Source organism: Coloeus monedula, assembly GCF_965178545.1.
Source record: "Coloeus monedula genome assembly, chromosome: 5".
Lineage (NCBI taxonomy): Eukaryota > Metazoa > Chordata > Aves > Passeriformes > Corvidae > Coloeus > Coloeus monedula.
In genome coordinates, this window is record NC_138785.1 from 62,175,178 (window position 1) to 62,201,102 (window position 25,925).

The 25,925-nt window shown below is 37.7% G+C and overlaps 2 protein-coding genes across 4 annotated transcripts; both read right to left on the bottom strand.

Moving 5' to 3' along the window:
* Positions 1–114: 114 nt before the first annotated feature.
* On the bottom strand, positions 115–7,673 carry TMEM128 (transmembrane protein 128). 2 transcript variants are annotated; one of them, XM_082282642.1, is made up of 6 exons: positions 7,551–7,673; positions 6,325–6,466; positions 4,368–4,529; positions 3,178–3,286; positions 1,803–1,842; positions 115–1,373 (listed from the first exon to the last, which is right to left on the bottom strand). In XM_082282642.1, the coding sequence occupies exons 1-4, from the start codon at positions 7,666–7,668 to the stop codon at positions 3,187–3,189; spliced, it is 522 nt and encodes a 173-aa protein (XP_082138768.1). In that variant the 5' UTR covers positions 7,669–7,673; the 3' UTR covers positions 115–1,373; positions 1,803–1,842; positions 3,178–3,186. The 2 variants fall into 2 exon arrangements, with proteins under 2 accessions (XP_082138768.1, XP_082138767.1); XM_082282641.1 differs by having other exon boundaries at positions 115–1,842.
* Positions 7,674–15,407: 7,734 nt separating this feature from the next.
* LYAR (Ly1 antibody reactive) lies at positions 15,408–25,888 on the bottom strand. 2 transcript variants are annotated; one of them, XM_082282523.1, is made up of 9 exons: positions 25,794–25,888; positions 24,965–25,130; positions 24,557–24,671; positions 22,523–22,630; positions 21,044–21,127; positions 18,839–19,175; positions 18,467–18,571; positions 17,495–17,580; positions 15,408–17,181 (listed from the first exon to the last, which is right to left on the bottom strand). In XM_082282523.1, exons 2-9 carry the CDS (start codon positions 25,084–25,086, stop codon positions 17,047–17,049), a joined length of 1,092 nt encoding a protein of 363 aa, XP_082138649.1. In that variant the 5' UTR covers positions 25,087–25,130; positions 25,794–25,888; the 3' UTR covers positions 15,408–17,046. The 2 variants fall into 2 exon arrangements, with proteins under 2 accessions (XP_082138649.1, XP_082138650.1); XM_082282524.1 differs by having other exon boundaries at positions 15,411–17,181; positions 18,473–18,571.
* Between the last annotated feature and the right edge of the window lie 37 nt (positions 25,889–25,925).

Genomic DNA, 25,925 nt, shown 5'->3' on the forward strand with positions numbered 1-25,925 from the left:
AGTATTTAAAATTTACATGAACATCTATTTTATAGAAAAAGCAATAGGATGAGCTGAAGTCTCCAAGAAAGTGTAATTAGACAGTTAAACAATTAAATACTGAACAACAATTGATCACTTTTGTACAAAGTTTATTAAGATGTTCAGAAGAACAAATTTGAAAAATCATGTAGGAAAGAGTAATTTTAATTCAAGACCACAAAGCAACTTAAAACACCAAGCTGACAAATAAAAATACAGCTATAATAACCATCCCTGAGCAATACTGCATTTTAAATATCATAATAAAGTTATTCAAATGTACCTGCATATGCAGACAAAAAATTGTTAAAACTTTTTGAAAGATGAAGACCTGAAGATAAACAACTTGCACTTTGAAGATGCGAAGCACGACTGGTTTTGGCAAACTTAAATATTACATTTTAAAAAATCAAGCTGTTAACTTACTCTACAAACTACTTAAAGTAGTGCTGAATGCACTTTGTTTTGGTTTGTCTGATCCTTTGTATTACACACTTATTAGGATGCAACCTTTTTGCTTAATGGAACAGCCAAAGACAATGTGTATCTTTTTCATTACTACACATTCCAGGTGTTCAGCAATGGTGTGAATTTGGAAGTCAGAATGAAGAACACAGTATCCTTTGACAGCCCAGACTTTAAGCAACAGTCACAAGGAGTAGATTTTAACAAGTTTCAATACCCAATTTCTACATTCTCCTATTTTCCACAAGGTGTGGGTGGGAAAGTATTTACACAAGGATCTACATAAAGTGGTCTAGCAACTAGATGGTGGCCAGGTCTTCAGACAGTTAAGTATCTCAGCCAACATGAACAGACACCTAATAAAAATAAAATGCTATTTTATTTTCCCAACTGAGTATAACTAGTAGCTTTTAAGTTAATATCAGCCTCTTCATTGCTGAGGAAGAAAAATGGTAACTTCATTTACAGGCACTGCTAAGAATGAAAAGTTAATTTACAGAAGAAAAAACAACCTGAATACTGAAAAACCGTGCATACATCAAAATAATTTAATGTGTGCTCCAAATTTATTGTGTAGTGTTAATATTGTTCATTGTATTGCTGGTTATTCACAGCTTGATCATCCACTTTTGGCTGTGGACAAACTGTATGAGCACAAGTAGAATTTATTTGTTTCGTTGATGGCACTGCCAAATGTCAACCAGCTTTCCCTTACCCCTATCCATACTTTATTTTTAAACACTAGCAGATCTGAATTCAAGACATTAGGCAATAAAGTATTTCCTACAAGGTAACATATATAACATTAGAAATTTAACAGATCAAGAAATGTCTCCTATAAGTAAGTTTACAAGTACAAACACAGGTTCCAGATAACAGTATTTTACCTGTCAATTCAAATGGAAAGAATATAGTATTAAAACCACACAACACTTGATCTAAGTATCAATTACTTCCAAATCAAAGAACATGATCTGAGCAGGAAGCTGGACTAGGTGACCTCTGAGGGCCCCAGAGATAATATTTAAAGGTCCCTTCCAACACTAACTATTTTATGTTGCTATTACTTACTACCCATGTGCTTAATATTCAAATATAAATAGAAGCTTTACAAAGCTTTACAAAATGAAAGGCCTCATGTTACTAGGAGATGTAAAACCTATTTATCTTTCAATTATTCAGTAATCAGTTGCTTTTTCCTATGGTTATGTCCATTAATCTATAAATCAAGTAGATTAAGAATTACTGTATCCGTTAGAGCAAACAGGCAGTATTAGAAACAACAGAAGTACTGGAATGTAACAAAAGTGACATACACTTTGCAGGATTACAGTTACTTGAGTCCTTCACTTGAAGCTGAAAGAAAAGAAAAAAAACAACCCAATTTAACAAAAATCTTTGAAGGTTCTAAATACTGCACAAGCTGTATCTTGTACTAAATAAATTAATGATTTTGCAACCAAGTAATAACATTATTACACCAAGCAATAACTTGGCCCTAATTTTTAGGCAAGCAATTATTTGACCTAATACAGAATTTTCCCACATACTTCCAGCGCTCAGACAGAACACAGCCAATGATAGAACAAACAAACAAGAGTAAGTTTGTATCAGCAAGTGACTCAAGTTCCCACAGTAAAGAGGTTCTGAATTAAGTACTATATTTTTCAGAAGTCTGTGAGTTTTGTCAGAATAGAAGTTAATAACTTCCTTAAAAATCAGGCTTCTTGATATCTAGGAAAAAAAAAAAAATCTGAGTTTCACCATCCCGGCATTAAACACTTTTTGCTTACAACTTTGTCAGTACAAGAGGCTACACTCTAAATCCAGCACAGTCTTCTTGCTGCACTCCTAAAAATGCTGAGGGATCTGCTCACCAGAAAGGATTTGTGATGGCAAGCAAAGCCAAACAGGCTTCCTCCACATTCCCTTGAGAAGTACAACAAACAAGACCTGCTGAAGGAGTAGCTTCCTTGGCTGATATGAGACCCCTGTGATACAGGGGACATCCTTTACCCCATTTACTGACTTGTCTTTGATGTCTTCCTTAGCTTTTCACATTTCTCAGGATTCATTTGATAAGTATAGCCTAACAAAAGATGTGGGAACCAACTTTCAATGTGGCAGTTATTGAGAATGTGTTTTTCAAGTCAACAAAGCAGATGGGTTTGCCTTTGAAAAGTTCTTTTTAGAAAGAACAAAGAACTTCTCATATCTGGCAATTTTCCAGATAGCAGGTTGATCTGGACTGTTCATCACAGAAAATGAATACAGCATATTTAAAGACAAAGATACGACAAAGATTTTGAATTTTAAAAAATAAAGAAGGCACTTGCACACAAATATTGATATCTTCTCCCCTTCACTATCAGGTCAAGCAGCTTTGCTAAGAAGTTCTCCCAGTAAAAGCTGCAGGTTTTTGGCCTATACCAAACCCAGACCATACACTCCCACTAATGTTTCTTTTCAGTGTCTTTAATGGAATCTTAGAGAAGTGAAAAGGATACTCTTCCCTTTTGGATAATTGCATGTTGTCTGGTTACTCTATATGCCACAAAATGTGAAAATGCTAAGAAAGTACACAAAACATAGAGAAGGAATCCCTAAATGGTCATCCAATCCTTAAATGTCTAACAAATCAGTTCCCATGAGATAAATACTTTTATGTGCTTAGGAAATTCAATTATTTACCTGTAGGGCTTATCCCAGGAGTGATACAAGCATCACAACACCCATGAACTGAATGAAGAGCAACACAGGTGTCAAAAATGACCAGACAGGCCACAAGGCAACATTGAAACTGGGAATAAAAGCAGAAATTATTTGGTAAGTTCAGTTGTCATATTACGGAAACATCAGGAATACAAAGAAAACATGTCACAAGAGGAAATAAGATTTAAATTACTTAATCTGGAAAAATACTTGTTTATTTCTGAAAACAAAACCCATCAAGGGTAAAGGGTAAAGATACCTTTTACTTTCAGAAAATCTGTATCTGAAGCCCCTGAAAATGACCTACTCTTTGATTTTTCCATGGGCATACATGGCAGCTGAGAGAAGCCTTGATATAAACTTCCATCCAGACAGATTTCAGTTAACTGAAGAGACAGGGGGAAAACCAACTTATTTTACAACTGAATTACAAGAATTACAGATTTGACTAATCATAAACCATAGGGAACCTTTATTTTCTTCAATCTTCCTTTTTTTTCACCGTCACAACAAATGCTGACTGATACTCTGATACAACAGCAAAACAAGAGGAAATCAACTTTCAAAGGGAGAGTAAATAAATACTTGCACAATAAATAAAAATACTGGCACAATGTATGTAATTTTCTTCATTCACATGCAGATTTGCTCAGTTCGGACGCATATAACCTCATAAGTCTCTTATTAAAAGTACCATTCTCAGACAAAATATAAACCCTTAAAGCTTATATAGCAATAGTCAGAAGTTTAACATTTTGTGTATGTTTGCTACTTACAGATTGTTTGATAATTAAGAACTCTGACAGAAACTGATCAAGCTGAATTTTTTCTCAGATGGAGAATGCACCTTTGTCTTAATTTGTAAACTGCACAAGTAGTTGTCAAAGTTGAAAAATTTACACTAACAAAGATAACGACTTCAGTTTTCCCCTAAATTTTCAAGACAAAAAAGATCCAGTACATCTCTAAGTACACAATATACAGTTTCAGCTGCTGCAACTCTTGCTTTGTGGATGAAAGTTGAAAGTGCAAGAAATTATGCTACACAGAACTGGTATCATCACCAACACACATAGTAGAATTACAGAAATTATACTTATTAAATGAGCCCATTAACACACAGGTTTTGCACAGGTTTAGCAAAGTTTGTACATGGTGTTTGAACTCACCAAATTGCTGCTGCTATAAAGGTAGCTGTTGTGATAGGAATCAGTGCAGGGTACTGTTCATCATAGTCCTGAATTCCACAGTACCACTCAAGATACAGTATGCAGTAAAAGGCAACAGATAAACATGCAGCCAGTAAACAAGAGCCACAGGCAAGCCACCAACTGTGGGAAGAAAAGCACATTAAACCATGTTTGGCACAGTCACATTGCAGTTTGCACAGTAATCTTCACTCCAGTCTACAAACAGAACAGACAGTATCTGTTAGATACACAGATTGTGGCCTAGAGTTCCTGTAGGTTTTACAAAATTTAATTTTACAGAACACTTCTTGCACTTCAAAGCTGTCTAATATAAAATAGGCTCCACTGCAACTGTGCTTTACACTATAAATTAGACTGGTGATCTTTGTGCAACAGAAATATTGCCAAAAGCTTTAATATGGTTTCTGTTTGTGAACTCTCAAATTTAACAGACAAGAAGCATGAAGATTTTTCTTTATAGCTGCTGAAGAAAACCACGGAGAAATCCAGAATTTTAAACTGAGAATCATAAAAACACAGGGTATGTGATTATTTAGGAACACACTTTTGAGCCTCTTTGAGGACATACTTCAAGAATAGTTCAGGAAAGGCAACTTGGGAGGAAGACGCACTTTAATAAAATCTTATCTGAATGTGTATAACAAATAAAAATTTTGAAAAGTGAATTCTCATTACCATAACTTGATTACTAAATTACAAAGGGTAATCAAGGATCTTCCTACTCAGGTAACATTTGCTCTGGAATGGTACAGCGAACATAATGTGCTACTTTGGAACCTTGGTACTGCTACTTGAGAGTTCTGCACTAAGAGAACTGTTGTCATGACCTACCTAGACAAACAGCGCAGGAAGACAGGGTCCTGACCCCAAATTTTGATTACATCCTGGAATCACCAGTTTTGCTTTCACAGTCAGCTCTGTGAAGGGTGTAACCAGCCTGGGAGAGCAGCTTCAGAGAACCTCACAGCACAGAGCAAGGCCCTGTGCAGCTTCCACATACTGATATAACAATGACAACAGCAACGAGAGTTTTAAAAGCACTTCCAGCTGAAGCTATCTAAAAATATTTAACAAACATCAATCCCACTGAAAATAATTTAACAGAAAAGAAAAAGACTAGAAATAAAAATTACTTCTGAGAAATTATTTCATTAATCTTTTGCTAACCTATTCAAAGTCATCCTAACAACTTCTAGAGAAATGAACTTTCGTTTGACATTTAAATATTAATTTCAGGGGTTTTTTATTAAAATAAAATCAAAACCCCAACACTTCCAACAAAAGAGGCTGCTATTTCTTGGCCTTAAATGAAAACTTGAAGGTACAGTATTAAAATGTCTGGTATCAGAGCAAACTTTGCATGTACAAAGATGGCTCAGTAGAGTTTATAGAGAAAAAAACAATTATAGCAAATATTAAGCATTGTATTTACTTTAAAATTAGCTCAATAATATCAGCTTAGGTGGTCATCTGGTCCAACCTCCCTGCTCAAGCAAGCTCAGCTACCACCAGTTGCCCAGAATCATGTCCAGATGGCTTTTGAGTATCTCCAAGGATGGAGACTCCACAACCTACCTGGGCAACCTGTTCAGTGCTCAGTCACTCTCACAGTAAAAAAGTGTTTCCTGATCTTCTGAGGGAACCTTCTTTCAGTTTGTGCCCACTGCCTCTGGTCCTGTCCTGGGCACCACTGGAAAGAGCTTGGCTCTGTCTTCTTCGCACCCTCCCTTCAGGTATTTACATGCATTGAAAAGATGCCTCTGAGCCTTCTCTTATTCTGGCTGAACAGTCCCAGGCTTCTCTATTCCTATTGTGGATCTTGTCTATGCACAATTTAAAATGCAGTCCAGATGTAACAAACTGAGTATTATTGTAAGACTAAAACACAACCCTCTTGTAAGAAAAGATACCTTACCTATCTGCTTGCATAGTTTCTTTAATATTTTTTAAAAAATCAAAGTAGTATGTCACAGTTATTGATGCCAAAATCCAGAATGCAGAATGAATATTCAGTCTGGTATGAGGCCTCATCGTTTTCTCTACAGCCGTAGACTCTTCTGTAAATAAGAACATAATTATAGCACTAAAGCCAGTCATTAAATGGAATATGATTATCGTTAGGTAAAGCATGATGCTTTATCTTTTTAATTCTTTTATCTTGGGAAATTATTATAATCATAATACAATTTGTACTACAAATATTCTAAAAAGCTCTGAAGATTTACTGAAATGAAAAGGACTAAGCAAGGTACCCCTTGATAAAAAGATAAAGCAGTAACAATCAGCACAATACTGTGTCTGTATACCTTTTTAGGAAACAGCTGACTAGATTTTGTAAGCATTGTTTAACTAATTAAAAACTTCTGGTGTTATTAAAGCATTTTTATCAATCTACATATAGAATTTCAGGTTGTTATTTCCAATTAATAATTTATTTGTACCCTTCTTTACAAATTTTAGAATTTGCAGAACTATTTCAGGCATAAATAATTTTCTTGTTCTCAGCTGCAAATAATTCACAAATTTTCAGCTCCAGTTTCGGGAGCTAGCTTGACTTACACTGCACACTTTCAGCAGGTAAACTACAACTATCACTGTGCGGGAAAGTACCTTCTCTTTTTCCCCTCATCATCACCGTTTTAGAGAGAGTGAGACATCAGAGGGAGTAGATGAGTAAGCCGCTTTTTGTGCACGACAGTAACCATGTAACACAGTATTTATACACACTGTCAAACAAGGTGTCAGAGGTGATTTTGATGTCTCACACTCCGAAGTTTATCACCACGAGTTCCTGGTGGCCTCCAGCAGTGCCACATGTGCCCGCTCCTCCACACGCACCGCCACCAGCCGAGCTTACCGACAGCTCTGCTGGAGCTTGCAAGCAGCTTTAGTTTTCATTTCCAAGATTCCTCCTCCTACTACTAGAGCTTGGGCCTGGAGCGTTCGAGCGCTTCATCCGCATCAGGCAGTGCGCGGCTACAAGCCCCTCGCGTCTCCCACACCCAGCTCGCAGTCAGCAGCGGACACCTGAGGGCAGGCGGGGCCGCGCTCCGCGCTGCGCTACCCGAGGCGCCCCCGCTGCCGCCCCAGCGCCCGCCCGGCGGGGCCCGGCACCGCTCCCCGCGCTCCGGCAGCACCCACCGGCCGTCCCGCCGCCCCGGGCAGGCGGCTGCGGCTGCTGCGGGTCCCGGAGCTCCGGCCCGCGCCGCCCCGGGCGCCGCAGCCTCGGCAGCGCGTCGCCGCCGCCGCCGGGCTCCATGTTGGGCCGCTCCGGCAGTGACGCGACGGGGCGGGAGCGCGGCGGCCGCGACCGCCCCGGCGTGAGGGGCAGCGGCAGCGCCCGGCCTCGGCGAGCGGCCCGGCGGTACGGGACTCAGGAACAGCTTCGGGAACCGCACTGCCCGCCCCCGAAGAGAGGGAACGCGCCGGGTGCAGCCGAGTGCCGCAGTGAAGGCTGTGCTGCCGAAATTACTCAGAAAAAAAAAAAAAAAAAAAGAAAAAAGATAAAACTCTGCGCGTAGAAATGTTTCCCTCAACTGACAACCAGATGTTCTCGAGGGCAGATGTTAGGGAAATCTTAATTTTTGTGACACAGAGCAGTGGTGTCGGTGCAAAATGGTTGGAGCTTGGTGCTAATAACACCAAGCTCGTAGGTTCGATCGCCTTACTGGCCATTTATTTAATAGTTGGAGTCCATGATCGTTCTGGGTCCCTTCCAACTCGGAATATTCTGTGATTCTCTGAAATGCAAAGCTCTGGGAGCTTTCGAGAGCCACGGGAATCCTGTAGCACTCGAAACTGCACCTCGTAACTGGAAATAATAAACATATTTGCAAGACAAACTAGGTAAAAGTTAAATAAACTAATGAAATGTTTAAATAGATTGTTTCAGTTCTGTAGTTGACTTCTGCGTAACTAGATGCAAAGTGACATCAGCATGTTTCTGCAAACAAAATCTTGAAACCAATTATATTACAGGGGCTTTCTTGTTTATTCTCATGGACAAACTTAAAACTGCTCACTTTTGCTGGTAGATTAAACTTAGGTCTGGTCATTATAAGAATATTGTGAATATTAAGAATACTGTGAATATATGATATATGTACTGTACCTTCTGGGGTGTGTTCAGTGATTAGGCCATTGACATGGCTTTTAAAATTGAAATTTGTTTATCATAGTAATGGTTCATTAAGTTAATTAGATGATCCATGTAGTTGTTACAAATCCTGTGCTTTCTCAGACAAAATTGTGTGGTGTAACATACCAACTAAGGCAAAAATCCTGCTGATTTCAGAGGAGGTGCCTGTCGGATACAGCAGCTGTTATGGATAGATTTTCAGCAGCTGTTATGAATAGACAGTGGGATTAAATGTAGAAATATTCAATAAAAGCTCTGATTATTATAAGGGAGATTGAAGAAAAAAGCCTAATTGCAGTATGTGGGTTTTACTTACCAAAATCAAATTTAGAGTCCTTCTAGCTGTATATAAAGTTCAAAAAACCAAATGTTTAATAACCTGATAACACTATTCCTCTCAGCGGACACAATATTTTGTATGAAAACAATGCTTATGAGAAATGTGTGAAAGTTTCACTTACCAAGTGCATTCTTTGCATATTGTCCAGCATTTATCAATAGAAAAGCCCTGCAGATACTTCCTCTGTAGTTTTATGTTGAGAAAACAGGAAAATCAAAACGAATGGAATGTAGGCTGTGGTTAAATAATTAAACCTTAATAGTTTTAGGCCATCCTAAGGGAAGAAACTAACTGGTAGAAACTAATTAGGGTAAAAGCTAAACTTTCTCTGACTTGCAGTTTTTAAGCAGCTCTAAATATGCTGGATAACTACAGCTATATTTTCCTAAATATACTATTGTCTGTTTTATATATGAGTGAGATTCTAGGGATGAGGGAAAACAGGGTTCTGGTTATTCTTTATTACTGTGCATCGAGTTTGAGTAAATTCAGCCTAAAAGATACAAGAACAGAAAAAAAATTTTTTTCTTTCTCTGCAGAAAGACAGGCCTACATTTACATCTGAATTTCACGTGAGACATGGCATAGTAAGTAGAAATTGTTTTCCCAGTCTTAGAACATGTGTCGTGTAAGTGCCAACCACATCATAGTCCTTAGTGACTACAGGGATTATTCTTTATGTAGTTCAGTTGAATATTTTGAAGTTAACAACTCATGGGAGATCAGAGCTCTGCTTTCTTATCAATGAAATAGAGGTTTCTTTGTTTTATTTCCTTTGAGTGAAATGACTACCTCAGCCTTCGCTTTCATCTTAGTGACTCAAATAAGAAACAAAGGAAATCTTCATGCACTTTCTTTGCAAAAGCTATTCATAGGATATATCTTTGATTTAAGTATAGCATTTAAATAAATATGTATGCTTGGAAAGGTTAAGATCTGTCAGTGTTGTTAAACTGAGCACTTCTGTCTACCTACAGAGTAGGTATTGTGCAAAGAGCTGAAATAAGAGCTTCCCTTCCTAGACTCACTATTGACCTTAACTGAGGCCGCTCATGTTCAGTGTTTGTAGAGCTGAGATGTTTTCTGTGATCTTTTCACAGAGCTTCTCTGATTCAGAAATTATTAATCTGCCAAAGAATAGATAGTGATCAGAAGCTGTACTGAGACTGTTACAAAATGAACAACATAATTAACAAAGCATCTAATCAACAGGCCTGTTATAATTAATTCTTCCAAGTTAATGTTTAAGAATCCCTGCACAAATCCTAGGAAGTATTTTTAAATGTGGTGCTTGATGTGATAACTTTAGTTAAAAGTCTGTGAAATAAATTTGTGAATTTGAAGATTCAGTGAAAGAAATGTACAAAGGGAAGAGTTTGCCATAATTTTTTTTGTTAACTGTATTCCTGGTCTCACATGTGATTCTGTTTTCACATTTTGGGAACTGAATTCAACACCTTCACATTCTTTTATTTTAAGTAGAAAAGAATGCTTTGTATGTTAGTTGAATGTCTTTAAATATTCAGGTTTTTCAGTTATAAGTGAAAGCTGAATTTTGCAATCTATTTGCATATGCTGAATTTTATTTTCTTGTTGCTAGCTGAATATTTGCTGCTTAGTGATTAGTTGGTTATATGTTGATTTACAAGTAATTTTTAATGACACACAAATGTGGTAGCTTTTTATGTCTCTTGACTGGGTAGATATAAAATTTATAATTGGAATTCCCAGTTAAATTCTCACTTTTATTAAGTCAAATTAGTTTTCTAGTATTCTAGCAAATATTCATAACTTTTTCCCTATTACAGAAATCAATAGCTAAATTAGCCCAAATGTTATCTGTTCACAAAAGACATGGGTTGGAATTTTCTCCATTCCACATCTAAGTAGGGTGGACTCCTTCCCATGTTAATTTCCAGCTGAAGTAATTTGGATACAGTATAGACATATTCTTTCACTTTGAGGAATGATAGTTCTATATACTCTGTAATTTCTGTTCATGAACTAAGTAATAATAAAGTGAGTAGTAATTTGCTGCTTATTTTCCATTATCAGGAGTAAAAGACTGGATAGGTAGAGATTCTCAATCCTTTCTGCACCTTGTCCTTGGACTAAAGAATTGTGCGTCCTCTCTTACACAGGGTGAAAAAGTAAATACATTGTCTGACCCATCTAGGTAACAAAAAAGCCTCCAAATAGTACTACAGTTCCCTTGCTTTCATCTTACGTCCCTTTAACTATTTTAAATTCAGTACAATGGAAAAGGACTTAAAAGTACTTGGTGTGAATAACTTAATGCAGATCTGAAAAACAACTGCAGGGCAAAACTCAGTTGACTCTGAATGTGGTCCATATACAAACTCCTGAACTCAAGCTGAATTCTCATGCTAGTATTAAATTGCAGTGCAGCCTTGAATTGACCCTCTAGGAAGGAAACAATACATAGAATAGTGTGTTGATACCAAGAAGGCACTATATTTAAGCATGCAAGCATTTGAACTTGATGAAGAAAAAGAAAGCAGAAAAGATAAAAGCAGTTTAAAAGGTGAAAAGGGAATCTAGGAGAAGAGAAAACAAAATGCACCACATAAAGACATCTGATTTTATCTAGGTATGTTATTCCTCATCTTGAAAGTTGTCAGCAAATTATAAAAAAATAGCTGATCCAGAACATTACTTTAATCTGAAGTATTTATTTGCTAGAAGACCATCTTAACCCTCAGTTACCCTGATTAAAAATGTTAGAAAGCTTCAGTGTCTGACTCTTCCCTTTCACTATAATCAGCAATACGAATATAAAATAAGAAGACTGTTCTGTTCATTCCATCTTCAAATATGCAAATAAAACCATAATATTTATCCAAATTTATCCAAATATCCAAAAATCATCCTATTTATCCAAAATAAATCTAGATAAACCATTCTCCTTGAAGTGGCTAAGTAAATTTTCCTTCTCTCTCTCTTCTCAATCATTTGTTGAGTTTAGTTTCACTTAACTACACTTACTTTCTTGAGGGAGTACAATGGCTCTCAAAATGTTTTCCCAAGACTACAGTTTAATGATACAAAGCACTTGGCAGCAATACTCCAGCTATAATTGTTCTTGACTACTCAATCTCCAGTAGTGGTATATAATACCTCGCAGTTTGAGGATTTGATCTGGTTTTAAAAGCCTGCGAAAATGCAGGGGGTGGTGGAGAGGCAAAAAGAAATGGCCAGATGTGGGAGGGTGGGAAAAAGAGTACTTGGGAATTATTAAAACCAACTTCTTTACTTAGGAAAAAGTCTGTGCAACTTTGCATCTGTAACAATAGGAAAATAATTTCATACTTTTAGGGGTTTAGGAACATCCTAAAGTTCTGTGTGGTTTTTGAATAATGAACATCAGGGCTAGTTCACACAGAAAAGACTATCAATTGTGAGAATGGGCATTCAAGTGTATCATTCAACATTTACTGTACAGGAGTGTTGGTCTCCTTTAGTGTGACACTTTATTTCTCTACTGGTAGAAGTTAGTATTATTTTAGGCTGTGATAGAATATTAACTATTGCTTTGGAGATGTCTAGTATCACCACTGTCTGTGATTTGACTGATGTACTAAAGCAGGGACAAAGCTTCTTGGGCATGTGGATCTCACTGTTAATGAGATTGGAAAGTACAGTTCAGCATAGCAACATCTCATTGCTGTGTACAGTGTGGGATTCAGCTCATGCTGTTTCTCTGGAGTCCTAAAAAAACTAAATACAAAACAAAGCTCTTAACACACTTTATTCATGGCAAAGGTTTCCTTTGCTATTGTCCTTCGCAGTCCATTACCACTTACATATTCTGTAGGGTCAATTTTTCATGTATTTTGAACAGGTATTGTAATTAATTGGACAACAGAGTTAGAAGGAACACTGACTGAGTGCTAAACTGTCCAAGACAGACAGGAAAAGGAAGATGTTTCCTTCATGAAGACTGAATTCAGCAGTTTGAATTTTTGGCTGGAGGATGATAGTACAATTCCCATTATTGTTTTGGCTAATCTGCATAACATAAACAGGTCTTTAAGAACATCAGCTGAGCTCAAATTTTTTCTTCTCATGGAAAACTTGCTCAATGCTATTCCAATGCTGAAACCACTTAAGTTCTGAAAGTTCACCAACAAAGCTGAAACTTGGAAAGGTGTAATACCTGAGACAGAATTGAAGGAGCAAGAAGGAAGAGGAAACATATTTTCATGGTGTAAGACATAGTAAGAAAGTCTAGGAAAAAATCCTGGTCCTATCTCATCCACAGAAAACATGACCCTCTGTCATCTAAGGGTATTGTAGAGTCAAGAGCTGTGTATTCTGCCTGGAATACCTTCTTATCAAGAGAAAAGGCCAGCAGAAGGGCAAAAAATCGAAGTATAAAAGTGCTTTGTATTTATACATTAATGGCTGGATGGTGGAGGTGCATTGCATGGCTACTGCAAGGAATAGAATGAAGGAGTAAACACTGTGGTTTGAGCCACCTGCAGTGCAGGCAGAATTCTGGTTCTTTTTTAATCAGGTTCTTTCTCTTTTTCACCTGAGTGAGCTGTAGTGATCTGAATACTTTCAAGTGGATTTCATGCTGCCTAAGAGGAAGATCCCATTATGTTTAAGAAAAAGATTTTTCTCATAAAACAAATATATGTGAGTTGAGCTTGACTGCAATCGGGCCTTAATTTGGCTTTTTATACTAATTTAGTACTAATGCATTCCACATAGAAGTTTGAGAAGAGGGGTTCAGTGGGTGGGTAGGCATACAGACACCATTTCTGGTTTTCTGTAACTTTCAAGTAATTTCAGGAACCAAAAAACTACTTCTGTTGGAAGTCAGTATTTTACTTCTGCTGTAGCTCAGGTATGAAGTTGCATAGCAAGAGCAGTTTCTACTAAAAGATTCTAATGAGAAGGGCAAAACACGCAAAAGACTGGACAATTCTAAATCTTCTAGAATAAATTTTAAGAGGAAAGATAAAAAATACATGTGTTCTGAAAGGACTAAGATCTATGATCGCCAGTCTTGCAGAAAAACGTCCAATCTAAGCAAAAAGCTTGAAGGTTTTTCAGCCTTTAGTGTCTGAGAGCATAAAAGCATGAAGATTCAGGTGGAAAAGGAATTACACCCCAGAATTGCAAAGAAAAGCAGTAGATTACACCGGCAAAAGGAACTGTATCTTAAAAAGTGCAAGAGAAAGTTACAACTAAAACTTCCTCTAGTCCAAGTGAAATTTAGAATTCAATATAAAGTAACACTTCCTGTAAAAGTACTAATGGGAAACATAATATGCAGCTTTTCTTGGCTGACAGAGCAGAAAAGAAACTTAGAGGACTTATTCTTGGTTTTTTTCTTGAAGGCTAATCCGGGAGAAGAAAGGGGTAAATGTTGAATATATTGACTGAGATATCTTGTAACCTGTGAATACAGCTCAATGCACAGAACAATATGCCTTTTTTCACTTATCTTGCACAAAAAGTTTAATATTTGCTCTCTTATTTCCTTAATAAGGGTGAGTGTTACAGCCTTAAAAGTTTCCGAATGAAATCATGTATTGGGTCTCTATATCCTGTGGTCATCAGCTATGAGCCACTACTCATGTCGGGCTCTGACTACATTGCAGTGATACAATTGGATTATAGCACCAGGTGGGAGGATCAGTTTTCACTGGAGAAAGAATGAACTACTCTAATGCACCAGGACAATGGAGGGCTGAGCACAACAAATAAGTAGCTGTCCTTTGAAGCTTTTTTTCTTCCAGTGATTAAAGTCCCTGCTTAAGTGCTTATGCTGTACTTATAATGGAAGCCACTGGCTTTAAACTATTTTCTAATTTACATTGTTTCTTCCTTCCCCACCCTGCCACAAAGACACTCAATTTTCAATACACTATTTTAGAAAGGAAAATTTTAACAATACGGTATATTTTATTATGGAGCTATGTTATGCTGTTTAGAAAATCACCAAAACATATTCTGGATTAAAAAAAATACTGGTAAATATGCTGCTTAATTACTGATCTAACTTAGAGAAGTCCTGCTGTTTTTCTGTCTTCTTGAAGGATTCTCAATGATCCACAAGGGATTATGCCTCCCTCCCTCTGAAACAATTACCACCACAGTTGTAGTAATATCAATCTGATCAAGACATCATTAGTTGCAAGGAGTAAATTGAAGTCCAGATCTTCCGTAAGGGGAAAAGCCAATTTCAGTCCTCTGAGTACTTTATTAATTGTCTGATGAAAAAACATTGAAGTTTTTACTGGAGAGGTGCATGTCAATAATGCTACTATGCATGGACTGGAACAGCACTTAGTCTTCTATACTTAGAGGCACAGACTCATCTACCATACTACAGTATTCCCAGGAACACCCAGAAAGAAAAATACACCTACAAAGCATATTGCTCCCCCTCCCCCTCTTTCTGCCAACAGAGCAGGAGAAGGTAATACTACTGTAGCAACATTTACTGAAGTTATACTATTGTAATTGTAACACGGCTTACTTACAACAGACTCCCACTAACAACTGTCAAATAGAGGCATGCCTTTGATTCATGTCTGCCAAATCATGAGGGAAAAAACTGAACATCAGCTGGTGCTGCTTTACTCTTTACACAGAAAGGGGAAGAGTAATTTACAATATGTTTACTACTCCACACAGGCACCACTAACCCAACCACAGCAGTGCACAGGGGAGTACACAGCTTGAACCTTTAAGAATTGTAACAGTTAAAGCAGGAAAAAAAATTACTCTGTAAAATCCTACTCTGATAGCTCATCTGCATACTGTTGATTCGATATTCCTTATTTTCAGCTTTCAACTGATCCATGGTGTTTGAACATTTAGCCTGCTGCTCTGCTTCATTCAGTGATCACTGCAGTAAACCCTGAGCATAAGACACCAGAACTCTACAATGACAGGAGCCAATAATCTGGTTACCTGTTAGACTGAATAAAAAATCCTGTTGCATAGCTTTAACAACAAACACTCACTGAAGAGATCTTAAATTTATTAGGTGCTTTTCTTGCAACTTTTATGGTAAGACAAACATACTCTGAAAAACTGGACCTAATGTATCACAGTTAATTTTTTAATATTTACACTTTTAATATATTCAGTATTTCTATAAATTCAGATATTTTTACTGTGGAGTTTTATGTAAGTGTATCTGCTTGAAATCACTAAGCAATTTTTAAAAATAACATCATACCACCAACCGCTTTATAATGCTGTTTTTAACAGACTATGTCATAATAGGAAACTTCCTGTATGGAAGTAATTTTGCATTTAAGCAAAAACCTATAAAGCTTCAAGTAACTTCCCCCAGGCAGCTCTTTCTCTCACATACCTGTAACATTTCTGGCCTAGCTAAATTGTTTTGGTGACTGCAACACAACACCCTCTTCAAATTATGTATAATTTGTGGATTTATTATGCAATTATAAAGTGACAAGATTCATTATATTTAAGGTTGTATTTTAAAGTAATCTATTTCATCAGTCAATTTTTAGTCCATGTAACCACTTCTATTGAAGTCAGTTGCATTACTGATCAAGACTTTCAGTAGCAATGCATATACAGGTAACTCAGTCTTTAGATTTCCACTGAATGTGCAATACTGCATACACAAATCTGACACTTTAATGATGCATTTTATAACACAGAATCAACAGTTTATTAAAGGCTGCACACACTATCCACAGTGTGTAAAGTCATCAGTCATAGCATTTTGAATTTTAGTGTAACAAAACATACATTCCACAGTGGGTTTTTGAATATGAAAATCCTGTTTGCTCTTAAAATAGTTTCTGCCAAAAGCCACACAACCCAGGTCCTGAAAAATATTCATGCCTATAAATTATATTACTGGAAGAATTTTAATACCGTAGGACAGCAATTATTTTCAATGCCTCTTAAAACTTGTACCAAAAAATATACATTTTCCATAAAATCAAAAAATAAAATATCTGAAAATGTTCTGTGATAAGTCTAGAAAAAGGGGAGGAATCCAGTATTAAAAATTAAATTCTGCTTTCACATACACAATTTAAATTGAGACCAGTGCATAGTATCTGTACAGCTGACAGAAGAGTTTGACTCTGTCTGCAAGATTAAAATGCAACAGCTATGAAAAGTATGCAAACTGTTTATTTCACAAGCTTCACTTTGTCCTTCAGAACTCTAAATTTGGGATTGTTATTCACTTTCTTATTGAATGTGACTAGGATCTCCTCTTCTGTTTTGTGACATTCACCAGCTACTGCATAATATTGAGCTATCACCTGCACAAAGACAGAAAAATGGTTTTTAGTTCGTGAAGAAGATTCCACTGTAAGCAATAATACATTTATGTTACTGTATTAAAAGTGGCATGGAAGCTGTTGTGCTATTGTTCCTTTGCAGAACTAGCACTGAATTTCTCGTGTAACTCAGTAAGCAATAAAGAACCTGTCCTTCAGCTGACATTCTGTTAACTGATATTCCGTTAAAAAATGTCAAACTTTGTTTATGCAAGCCAGAATTTTCTGAACTTCAGCATTACACAAATTAATTCACAAGACCAAAGGAGATTAAAAAAGCCATGTTGTACAGTACCTTTTTTCTTAATTTTTTAATTGAAATTTCATTGTCTGGAGCCTGTTTCAGAACAGCTTTGATGGTTCCCTTCCAGTTGAATTTACCTACAAAATAATTAGGTGTACAACATCATTAGTAAAAGTAGATATTCTGTGTCGAATTCTCTACTACTAACCAGCCTTCGAACTCCTAATTTTGGAATCAGTTTGGCTACCACAACACTTGTTACCTTACTGACCCTACAACAGGAAGGTGTCTTAAGCATAAAGTCATCAGCTGTTCCTGAATATATAATGGAATAGAGATGAAGAGTCAACACAGTACTTGAACAACAGGGGTCAGAATTGTTTTTACTTAACTTCTGCACTTCAGCTATCAAGCAGAAACTCCTACATAATGCAGGAACAGTTACGACCCTGTCTCCTCACACTTAAGGCACACGCAGTCAAATTTAGACCATACCACCTTCAGAGGTCATTAATTGGTGGTTTCCAAATAAACAATCTGTGTGTTCAAACACAGGCATTGTACAGTCAGTGTGCCAGGTGATAGGCAGAGTAGGTTTATCTAAGCAGAAACTAAGGTCCAACACATCTGAAGTCCGATTTATGATTCATGGAGCACAACTGGGGATATGAGAGATACCAAGAGGTCTATGAGTTGTGACCCTTTTGGCTGTGTTGGCTAATGTGCATGGCAGCAGGGAAGAGACCCACTGTGGCGAAATCTCAGTGTCCACTGGAACCAAGCATAGCCAAAGGCTGCCAGCACAGCAGAAACAACAAATGAGAGAAGAAATTCGTTATCAGGTGTTAAGTGTAGCACAGGATACTTACTCTGGAACAGATGTGTATACTGAATATACACACATTTATGCATACTGAGGCACAGTTTATTTCAAGGCTTGCTGCAGAAGCACTGTATTTATATCCTGCTTAGGTCTTTTGCAGAATAGTTTTCTAACTACCTAAATTGTCCCTTTAAAAATACCTCTACCTGTTCCCACATTTTCTTCATTGTCATTGATGTTCTCTGTTTCCATGTCTTCTGAAATGCTTTCAGTTTTCATTCTCTTTGTTTTGGTATGAGGTTCCTCTAGAGATGGAATTGGATAAACATACACAAAAAAGATTTAAAACTGGAAGTACTGACATGACTTAAAGTTTTTGTTCTTATAACATGAGCTTATATTTGCAAAGTGGTTCAGATTTTATAAAAGAAATGTCCAATCACTGTTAAAAATAATCTAATTTGTATATATAATGCACTACTTTAAAATTCTACTTAGGTAGTTTATTGAGCTTTGGAATTGAGAAAAAGCATCTTCAAAACAAACAAGAATATAAGTTGTATGGTGGATACCTTCTACATGTTTATGTTTGCGTTTCTTTACATTTGTTTCTTCTTCTGTTTCACTGTGATTGTCATTTCCATTTACTTCAAATTCATCCTCCACGCTCTCCTTTCCTTTTTTGGACTTTTTACTCTTTTTTACTTCTGCCTGGTTTTCTAATTTCAGATCTTTCTTCTCCTTCTTTTTGTTCTTTTGTCTCTCCTCTTTTCGTTCTCTCTTACTCTTTTTTCTCTCTGTTTTTTCATCTGTAATTCCATTTTCTTCTGCCATTGTTTTTTCCCCAGTTTCTGCAGACTGATGCTCTTCCTTCTGCTGTGGCTTGTCTTGTTCTTTTTCATTTGAAATCTTTTGTTGAAAGAAAGATTATTACAGTTTTTACATGTGGTTTTTTGACATTGCAACTTTCCTTTACTAGATCATTAGTAACTGTTCAGAACACTGATATCCTGAAATCAATTAAGTTGCTCACATGTGATGTCACCGGTTACCTGAGAAGTAGCACTCATGAAATAGTGTGCCTGACTCTTCTAACTTAACAGACTAAATGTTAATTAACACCACAGAAGAAATGTTATCTCACAACATATATAATTTCTAGTTGAAGTAAGTGTCTATTGTGTTTTAAATTATTTGCTAAATGTAGTTAAGAAAGTGACAACTCTTTATTTACACAAACAAAACTACAGCACATTATAAAGCAAGATGCAGAACTTATTCCCAAATACACAGCCCCTGAATAATAATCTCTTTTGCCATCTACTTCCCTGTCTTGGATGTGTCTGGGACAACAAACCATTATTGCATGATGCTAAGAAAGGCACCCCTGGTTGTTTTAATTGTCCTTTTCTCAACATATTTGGTTTTCTTTTAATGTACCTGGACTTATAATGATTTTCTTGTAGAATAATTAATATATTAATGAAAAATTTAATGTTCAATTAAAACTTTAATTTTAATAATTACAAGTGGAATACAATTACTGAAATGTTAGTGAAGCTATTTAGAAAGAGAACAGATCTTTATACAAGCAATTTAGCACCAGCATGTTTTTAGAGTTACTTCAATTAAATTTGAATTCTACTTAAGAATTTCCATTGAGTGTATACACTTCAAGGTGCATTTAACAAAACGTATCTTAAGATCTGAGAATTCTTAAAGGTGAATTGAAATCACTGAAGAAAGAAAGCTGTGTTACATATTTTACTTTTATGCTCTGCTGTATGGACAGTGTAACTGTTTAAATTTGTGTTTAAATAAAAGGTTTTCAGATTGAAGACTTCTTAAAAATTAGTTTAAGTCAAGAGAGAACTGCTTATGACTTCAGAGAAGTTATATCAACTCAGTATTAATGCTCCAGCAAAAAAGAGTTTATGTTATGTTCCTAATCCTTAGTAAATGTGTTTCTTTCTTTCCTGGCTCTTAAATTTGGATTCCTCAGAAAAACTGCAAATAAGTTTAACTGGAATCATTAAATTAGCAACATGAAGCATAATCAACAGGAGATTAATGCCAGAGCTATGCCTCCACTCTTCCTCAGAAGAATGTGGGGGAAAGGGGGGAGAGCATCTTTACATCAACTGAGAAATAAGCTTCTCTAACAGCTTTCAAGTAGCAGCAATAGCTGCAAACAAACAAACAAAACAACACCCTACCAAAACACACTAAGCTAGTAATGACATAGCAAATAATTAGCCACGGACAGAAAGGTCAGAGTGAGTCCACAATTTGCACAAAGAAATGGAAGGAACTTGCACCACAAACTGGAGGATCCCTCTCCCCACTAATAAACTAGGTGAACTATGTGCTGTTAATTTCCCACTCCAATACACATAAATTTGAGGCCAATAATGCTCTGAATGATATTTTATTCTTAGTGTGCACTAAAAGACTGGAATCAAAGATAAAGGTAGTGTATTTTCCTTTCTTTATGCACTAGTAGCATAAATTAGCCTTCTGATTTTCATGGCATAATCATGTCACCATGTCCAAGTTTTCCATCACAACCTACCCAGTATGAACAACTACTTCAGCATGGCTTTTGTGTTCCACAAAAAAGCAATTTAGTCAAGAAATACCACATTGTAACACAATCCATTGGAACTATGGGAGACAATGTTTCTACTAACACCTACAAAAGGAGTCTGAAAGGTTTTCCTTCCAACATTTTGGAGTGTGTTCCCATTCTATGATGATGTACCTCCAGTTAAACTTACGTTTCTGGTTGCTTCTGAGAAAACATCCCACACCTGATCTTGCAAAGCGCTGTCATGAATTCTCAAACTGTTCTTGATCCAATTCTGCCCATGGAAAAAAAAAACAGTAACTGAAAACATGCACCTCTTATTTTCTTTCTTCATTACCATATATTTGGTTCTTGGTTTTTGTTTTTCATTTAAGAATCTAATCATTGCTTTTGACTAAGATCTGGTTGGAGGTTACTCCTATGAATCTCTCAAGCCTCCTTGCTAAATTGTTGCACATTATGTCTAGATACTGTTAGGAGGCTACACCATATATGTCAATTGCCTCACCAACAGCCATCCCCAAGTGGTAAATGTATACAAAAGATAATCCTCAAGTGTTTAAATACAACTGGTTACGTTAAACCTCCTACCAAACCTTCTGACTGTTCCCATGAGTTAAAACATTAATGATCTGATCTTATTTATTTGTGTACTGGACATATGGTCATGCTCCTAGATGGATACCTTAGTTTATTACAGGAAAGTAAAAATTAAGCAAATATCTCAATGCAAACATTTGAAAGTTGTTTGGGTTATTGCAGGTGTTCCTGGTGAAAATGAAAATAAAGCCATGGATTACACTGTTCACACTATCTGCAACAGATCAACTTTTAGAAATGTGGAATTCAATGTTAAATGTAATGTAAAGGTTTTTGCATTGCAATGAAAACCCCAGGAAAGGTGCATTATGGAACAATTAACTGCAAAAACTTTTGATCTTCCACTGCACTGTATCTTATCAAAAAGAGAAGCTTCTTGAAAATACCATTTTTCCTGCTCAGAACATTAATTCTGTAGGGATATATTCTAACCTTCAGCTTGCTAGCAGCAATTTCACAACAGCTCTACCAAATTCTATTTTAGTGCTTTGGAAGCAAGCATGATCTTCTCTCAGCCTCACAATCTGAGGCACAGAACAGAGAAGGGGAAAAAAAGGCCAGTTTGTGAGTAATTCTTTACTTTTAATGAAATTCTTTACACACAGTAAATTCTCCACATTCATAATTTAGTTTAGTGAAGCATGCAGAGTGGGAGATTCTGTCAGAATACTGAGTAACAGGAAAACTTTCAAAACAGCATCTTGCCTTCCACAGGAAAAAACAAAGCCAAAGAAATAAGAAATCTTTAAAAGTATGTCTAAGAATTTGGACATTAAATAGAAATAGCAAACAGTCAAAAAAGAAAGGTATTAAAAACAGAACAAACCTACATATGGAGATTGAGCTTAAATGGTAAGTCTCTGGTTTAATACCTAATTCAAGTGGTACACCAAGAGTCCTTTTAAGCAAATAAATGTATTTTACAACCACTGCCTATTTGAAATTCAGTTATTACAGAATCTACACAAACACTCAAATAAGCAATTTGTCCCACCTTTGTTAAAATAAGAGTGGCATTCCCTAAAAAAGTCTGGTTTTATGCTCACTGCAAATCTCTATTAAAACATACCTGAAACTTTACTTTTTTTCTTGGAATGTTATCAAAGGCACGCATTTGCTCCAGGATGTTCCGCACTTTAGGGGTTATGTTGGGCTTCTTCATTACTTCATGAATTTTCTGAATGAAGAAAAACAGAATTAAATCAGCAAAACAGCATAAGGATCAAATGGTACATGTAAGGTGTGCATGTGTGAAACACAGTGGGCAGAAATCACCCAGCACCCACAGCTGGTATGTGTCCAGGATGTGTTCCTACTCATAGGAAGCGTTCAAAAAACATGAGAAAAACATTGATCTTTGGTTCTATCATAGCTCGTTAGATGTGTCAAAATCATCTATATAAACAATTCTATCTATGTAGTAAGCAGAGGCAAGCAGGACTGCTCACCAGTGCTTTCTCATGAACAAGTTACAAACTTAAGTAACTGTGTCACAGAAGGGATTCTTGCAGCATGAAAAAGACCTGCATTAAGAAAAGCAGCTGCTTGGTTTTGGCAAATTTCTGGAGTTAATTATTAGAAATCAGGCTTATTTTGATGCCACAGCTGACATGCATTTCTTCTGGCAGCAATGCCAGCTTCAACAACCATTAATACCTGTAAGACAGCTCTGGATATTCCTGTGCTGTGGGTGTCAGCATGAGAGAAGAAAGATTAGACCAGGGTCTCATGGCAGTCCCTCATGGCACTGCTGTTTGTGGGGGGAAAAAGTCTCTGAGCTTCCCAGTATTTGAAGAGTGTAGCCACTGGACACTGGAGACCCTTCTTTGTACTTCTGAAAATCTGATGACTGAAAGGCTTGGTGAATTTGTTAAGACTATCAAAAAAGGGTGTCTGGTAATAATCCTCACCTTTCTATGTAGGAATTACTTACTATTGAGGCAGGCTACCAATGTTCATAAGCAAAAGCACTCACATCATACTGCCTTTACCAATGTCCTCAAACAACGTTCAATCTCAACAACAGCACTCATCTCTGACTTTAATGGTATCAATCATATGCTTCAAGTATACATGTAGCTTAGCACCTTGTTAGGACGTGTTCTACACAAGACAGAAATCAACAAAACCATACATAACGGATCTAACTTATTACTAATGGGTTTTAGAGATGTGTTTGAGGTCCTTCCAAAAACCTTTGAAAGACAGCCGTAAAGAGGGTAAGTTCTTGTGTAAGACAGAAAGGGTACGAGATATTTCTATCCAAGCTGGAGCATTTCCTGTTCAACATATTTACAAAATATATGACAAGAGGACAGAAAATTTCCCTGATGTTACAAAGCTATTCAGGATGAGGACTATGAAGATTCCAGAAAGATCTTAAGAAAATGAGTGACTAGGTAATAAAAAGGTGAAATACATTCAACACAAATTCATGTAAAGCAAGAAGAAAAGGAAAAGCAATCCTAATTTCACATCTAAAATGGCAGGCTTTAGGTTGACCGTTGGAGTTTAGATACAAGATCTCAGGGTTAAAATAGCCAATTCCATGATAACACCAGCACCATGATCAGCAGCAGTGAAAAACAACCAAATAAACCACCCAAAAGTAGATTAACTGACAAAAAGGTTAGAAAGGAATAAAGGACACAGAAAACATAATTACGACACATGGTAAATCTATGGTTCACTCATATCTTGAACAGCATTTCACAGGCATAACAGTAGAAGTGGGAAGACTTTAAAGGACCAAAGGTATAACTTACATATGAAGAACAGCTAAGCAGGGTAGGATTTTTGAGCCTTGAACAAAGAGTATGAGATGGGGAGGGATACCTGACAGAGGTCTATGAAAGCATATATGGCATGAAAAGGATGGACAACTACCAATGTCTCTTTGTATGCAGCTGGGAACATTACACTAAATCAAACTAGTAAGAGACAGATTCAAAAAAAAGGACACATTTCTTACAGGATAAACACAGACCTACCAAGGAAATGCCAGAAGACAGCTGGGGAGATTGGTAAAAATAGACCTCTGGTTTGAGTCAGTATAGCCTCTTTTTTGTCTCTGACGATTACAGACAATAGTTACAAACTGTACCTGAATCCACTCCTGCTGTTTAGCATCTCCTTTGTTAGTTTTGGCTTCAAAGCCTTTTCCACCATATTTCTGGTCTTCACTTACACACTTCACATGTTCTTTATAGTCATCACCCCTGAACGTAAGAGATTTTTAACCACAGGTCACTGAAATGCTTCAGTCTTCAAACCATGCAACGCTTAACTAATCAACAAACTGAAGTAATAAATTATTAAAATGAACGGATCATTTAAAACTTATTCTTGTCAACGCTTAAATGAATAAAATCTGATGTGCTTAAAGTAAATGCTTGTAAGACCACACACATTTCCATCATGTCAGCCTTCAGTGAAAACTTCTGGCTTGCATCTCTTGTATTTTTGACAAACCCTGCAGAGTGAGCAAGGCTACTTCCCATCCTTTACCTACCAGAAATCCTTGCCACAATCCATGCAAGACAGGCACTGACAGTTTCTGCAGATGTTCACATGCTTTTCAACCTGTGCTTTCTTCACAGCTTCTCCACATGCATTGCATGTGAAAACTACCATGCTGGCGAGTGTTCAGGAGCCACCTCCTTCCCACAGAAGCGCAACTGTAGGAATACAAGAAGGAAATCTTAATTTACAGCTTGAAAGAAACACTTGGAGCGCCGAAGAGAAACGCACCTGCGCACCCACTGACAGATACGGTGAGCAGCCCGATGCTGCACGTGCAAGAGCTCGTTTCGCCTGATGCCCTCCCTGAGGGGAAATCAGTACCCCGGGAACCAGCAACGCCTGTACCCGCCAGCCCAACAGGGAACCAGTAACCCCCAACCCAGGAACCGGTAACCCCCGTGCCCATCACCCAGACTGGGGAACCAATAACCTCCGTACCTGCTGCCCAAACTGGGGAGCCAGTAAGCCCCACACCCCCACCCCAACCCCGGAATCAGTGACCCCCGTACCGCGCCCCACGCCGATACACCTCGCAAGCGGCGTTCCCGGTCCCCCTCCCTTCCCCCGCGGGACCTCGCCGCACCGTCCCGCTCCCCGCAGCTGCAGACCCGTCTCGGCCGGGCCCAGCCGAGCAGCAGCGCTGGGGGCTGGCCGGACACACAGGGCGGGAAGTCCGGCGTGGCCGCCACCCGCGCTCCTGGGCGGCAGCTGGCTGCTGCCGTGCCGTGACGCCTGACCCTGACTCCGATCCCGATCCCGATCCCGATCCCGATCCCGATCCCGATCCCGATCCCGGCCCCGGCCCCGCTCCCACGCACCTCCACGGCCGCCGCCGCCTCCCGCAGCCGCCCGCGCGGCACGCGCCGCACCCGACCCCTCAGTCCCTCGCCCCCCCGCGCCTGCGCAGTCCCCGCGCCTGCGCTGTCCCCGCCCCGGCCGCCGCCGCGCAG

What these genes read in the sequence shown, in the direction of transcription:
- LYAR (XM_082282523.1), bottom strand. Translation starts at nt 25,086, where the DNA reads ATGGTAGTTTTCACATGCAATGCATGTGGAGAAGCTGTGAAGAAAGCA. An exon ending in GATTGTGGCAAGGATTTCTG is followed by an intron (nt 24,672 to 24,964) that starts GTAGGTAAAGGA and finishes TCTTACGTTCAG; the next exon opens with GGGTGATGACTATAAAGAAC. An exon ending in AACAGCAGGAGTGGATTCAG is followed by an intron (nt 22,631 to 24,556) that starts GTACAGTTTGTA and finishes TTCTTCATTCAG; the next exon opens with AAAATTCATGAAGTAATGAA.
- TMEM128 (XM_082282642.1), bottom strand. Translation starts at nt 7,668, where the DNA reads ATGGAGCCCGGCGGCGGCGGCGACGCGCTGCCGAGGCTGCGGCGCCCG. An exon ending in CCGGGGCGGCGGGACGGCCG is followed by an intron (nt 6,467 to 7,550) that starts GTGGGTGCTGCC and finishes TCTTATTTACAG; the next exon opens with AAGAGTCTACGGCTGTAGAG. An exon ending in TTTATAGCAGCAGCAATTTG is followed by an intron (nt 3,287 to 4,367) that starts GTGAGTTCAAAC and finishes TTTTATTCCCAG; the next exon opens with TTTCAATGTTGCCTTGTGGC.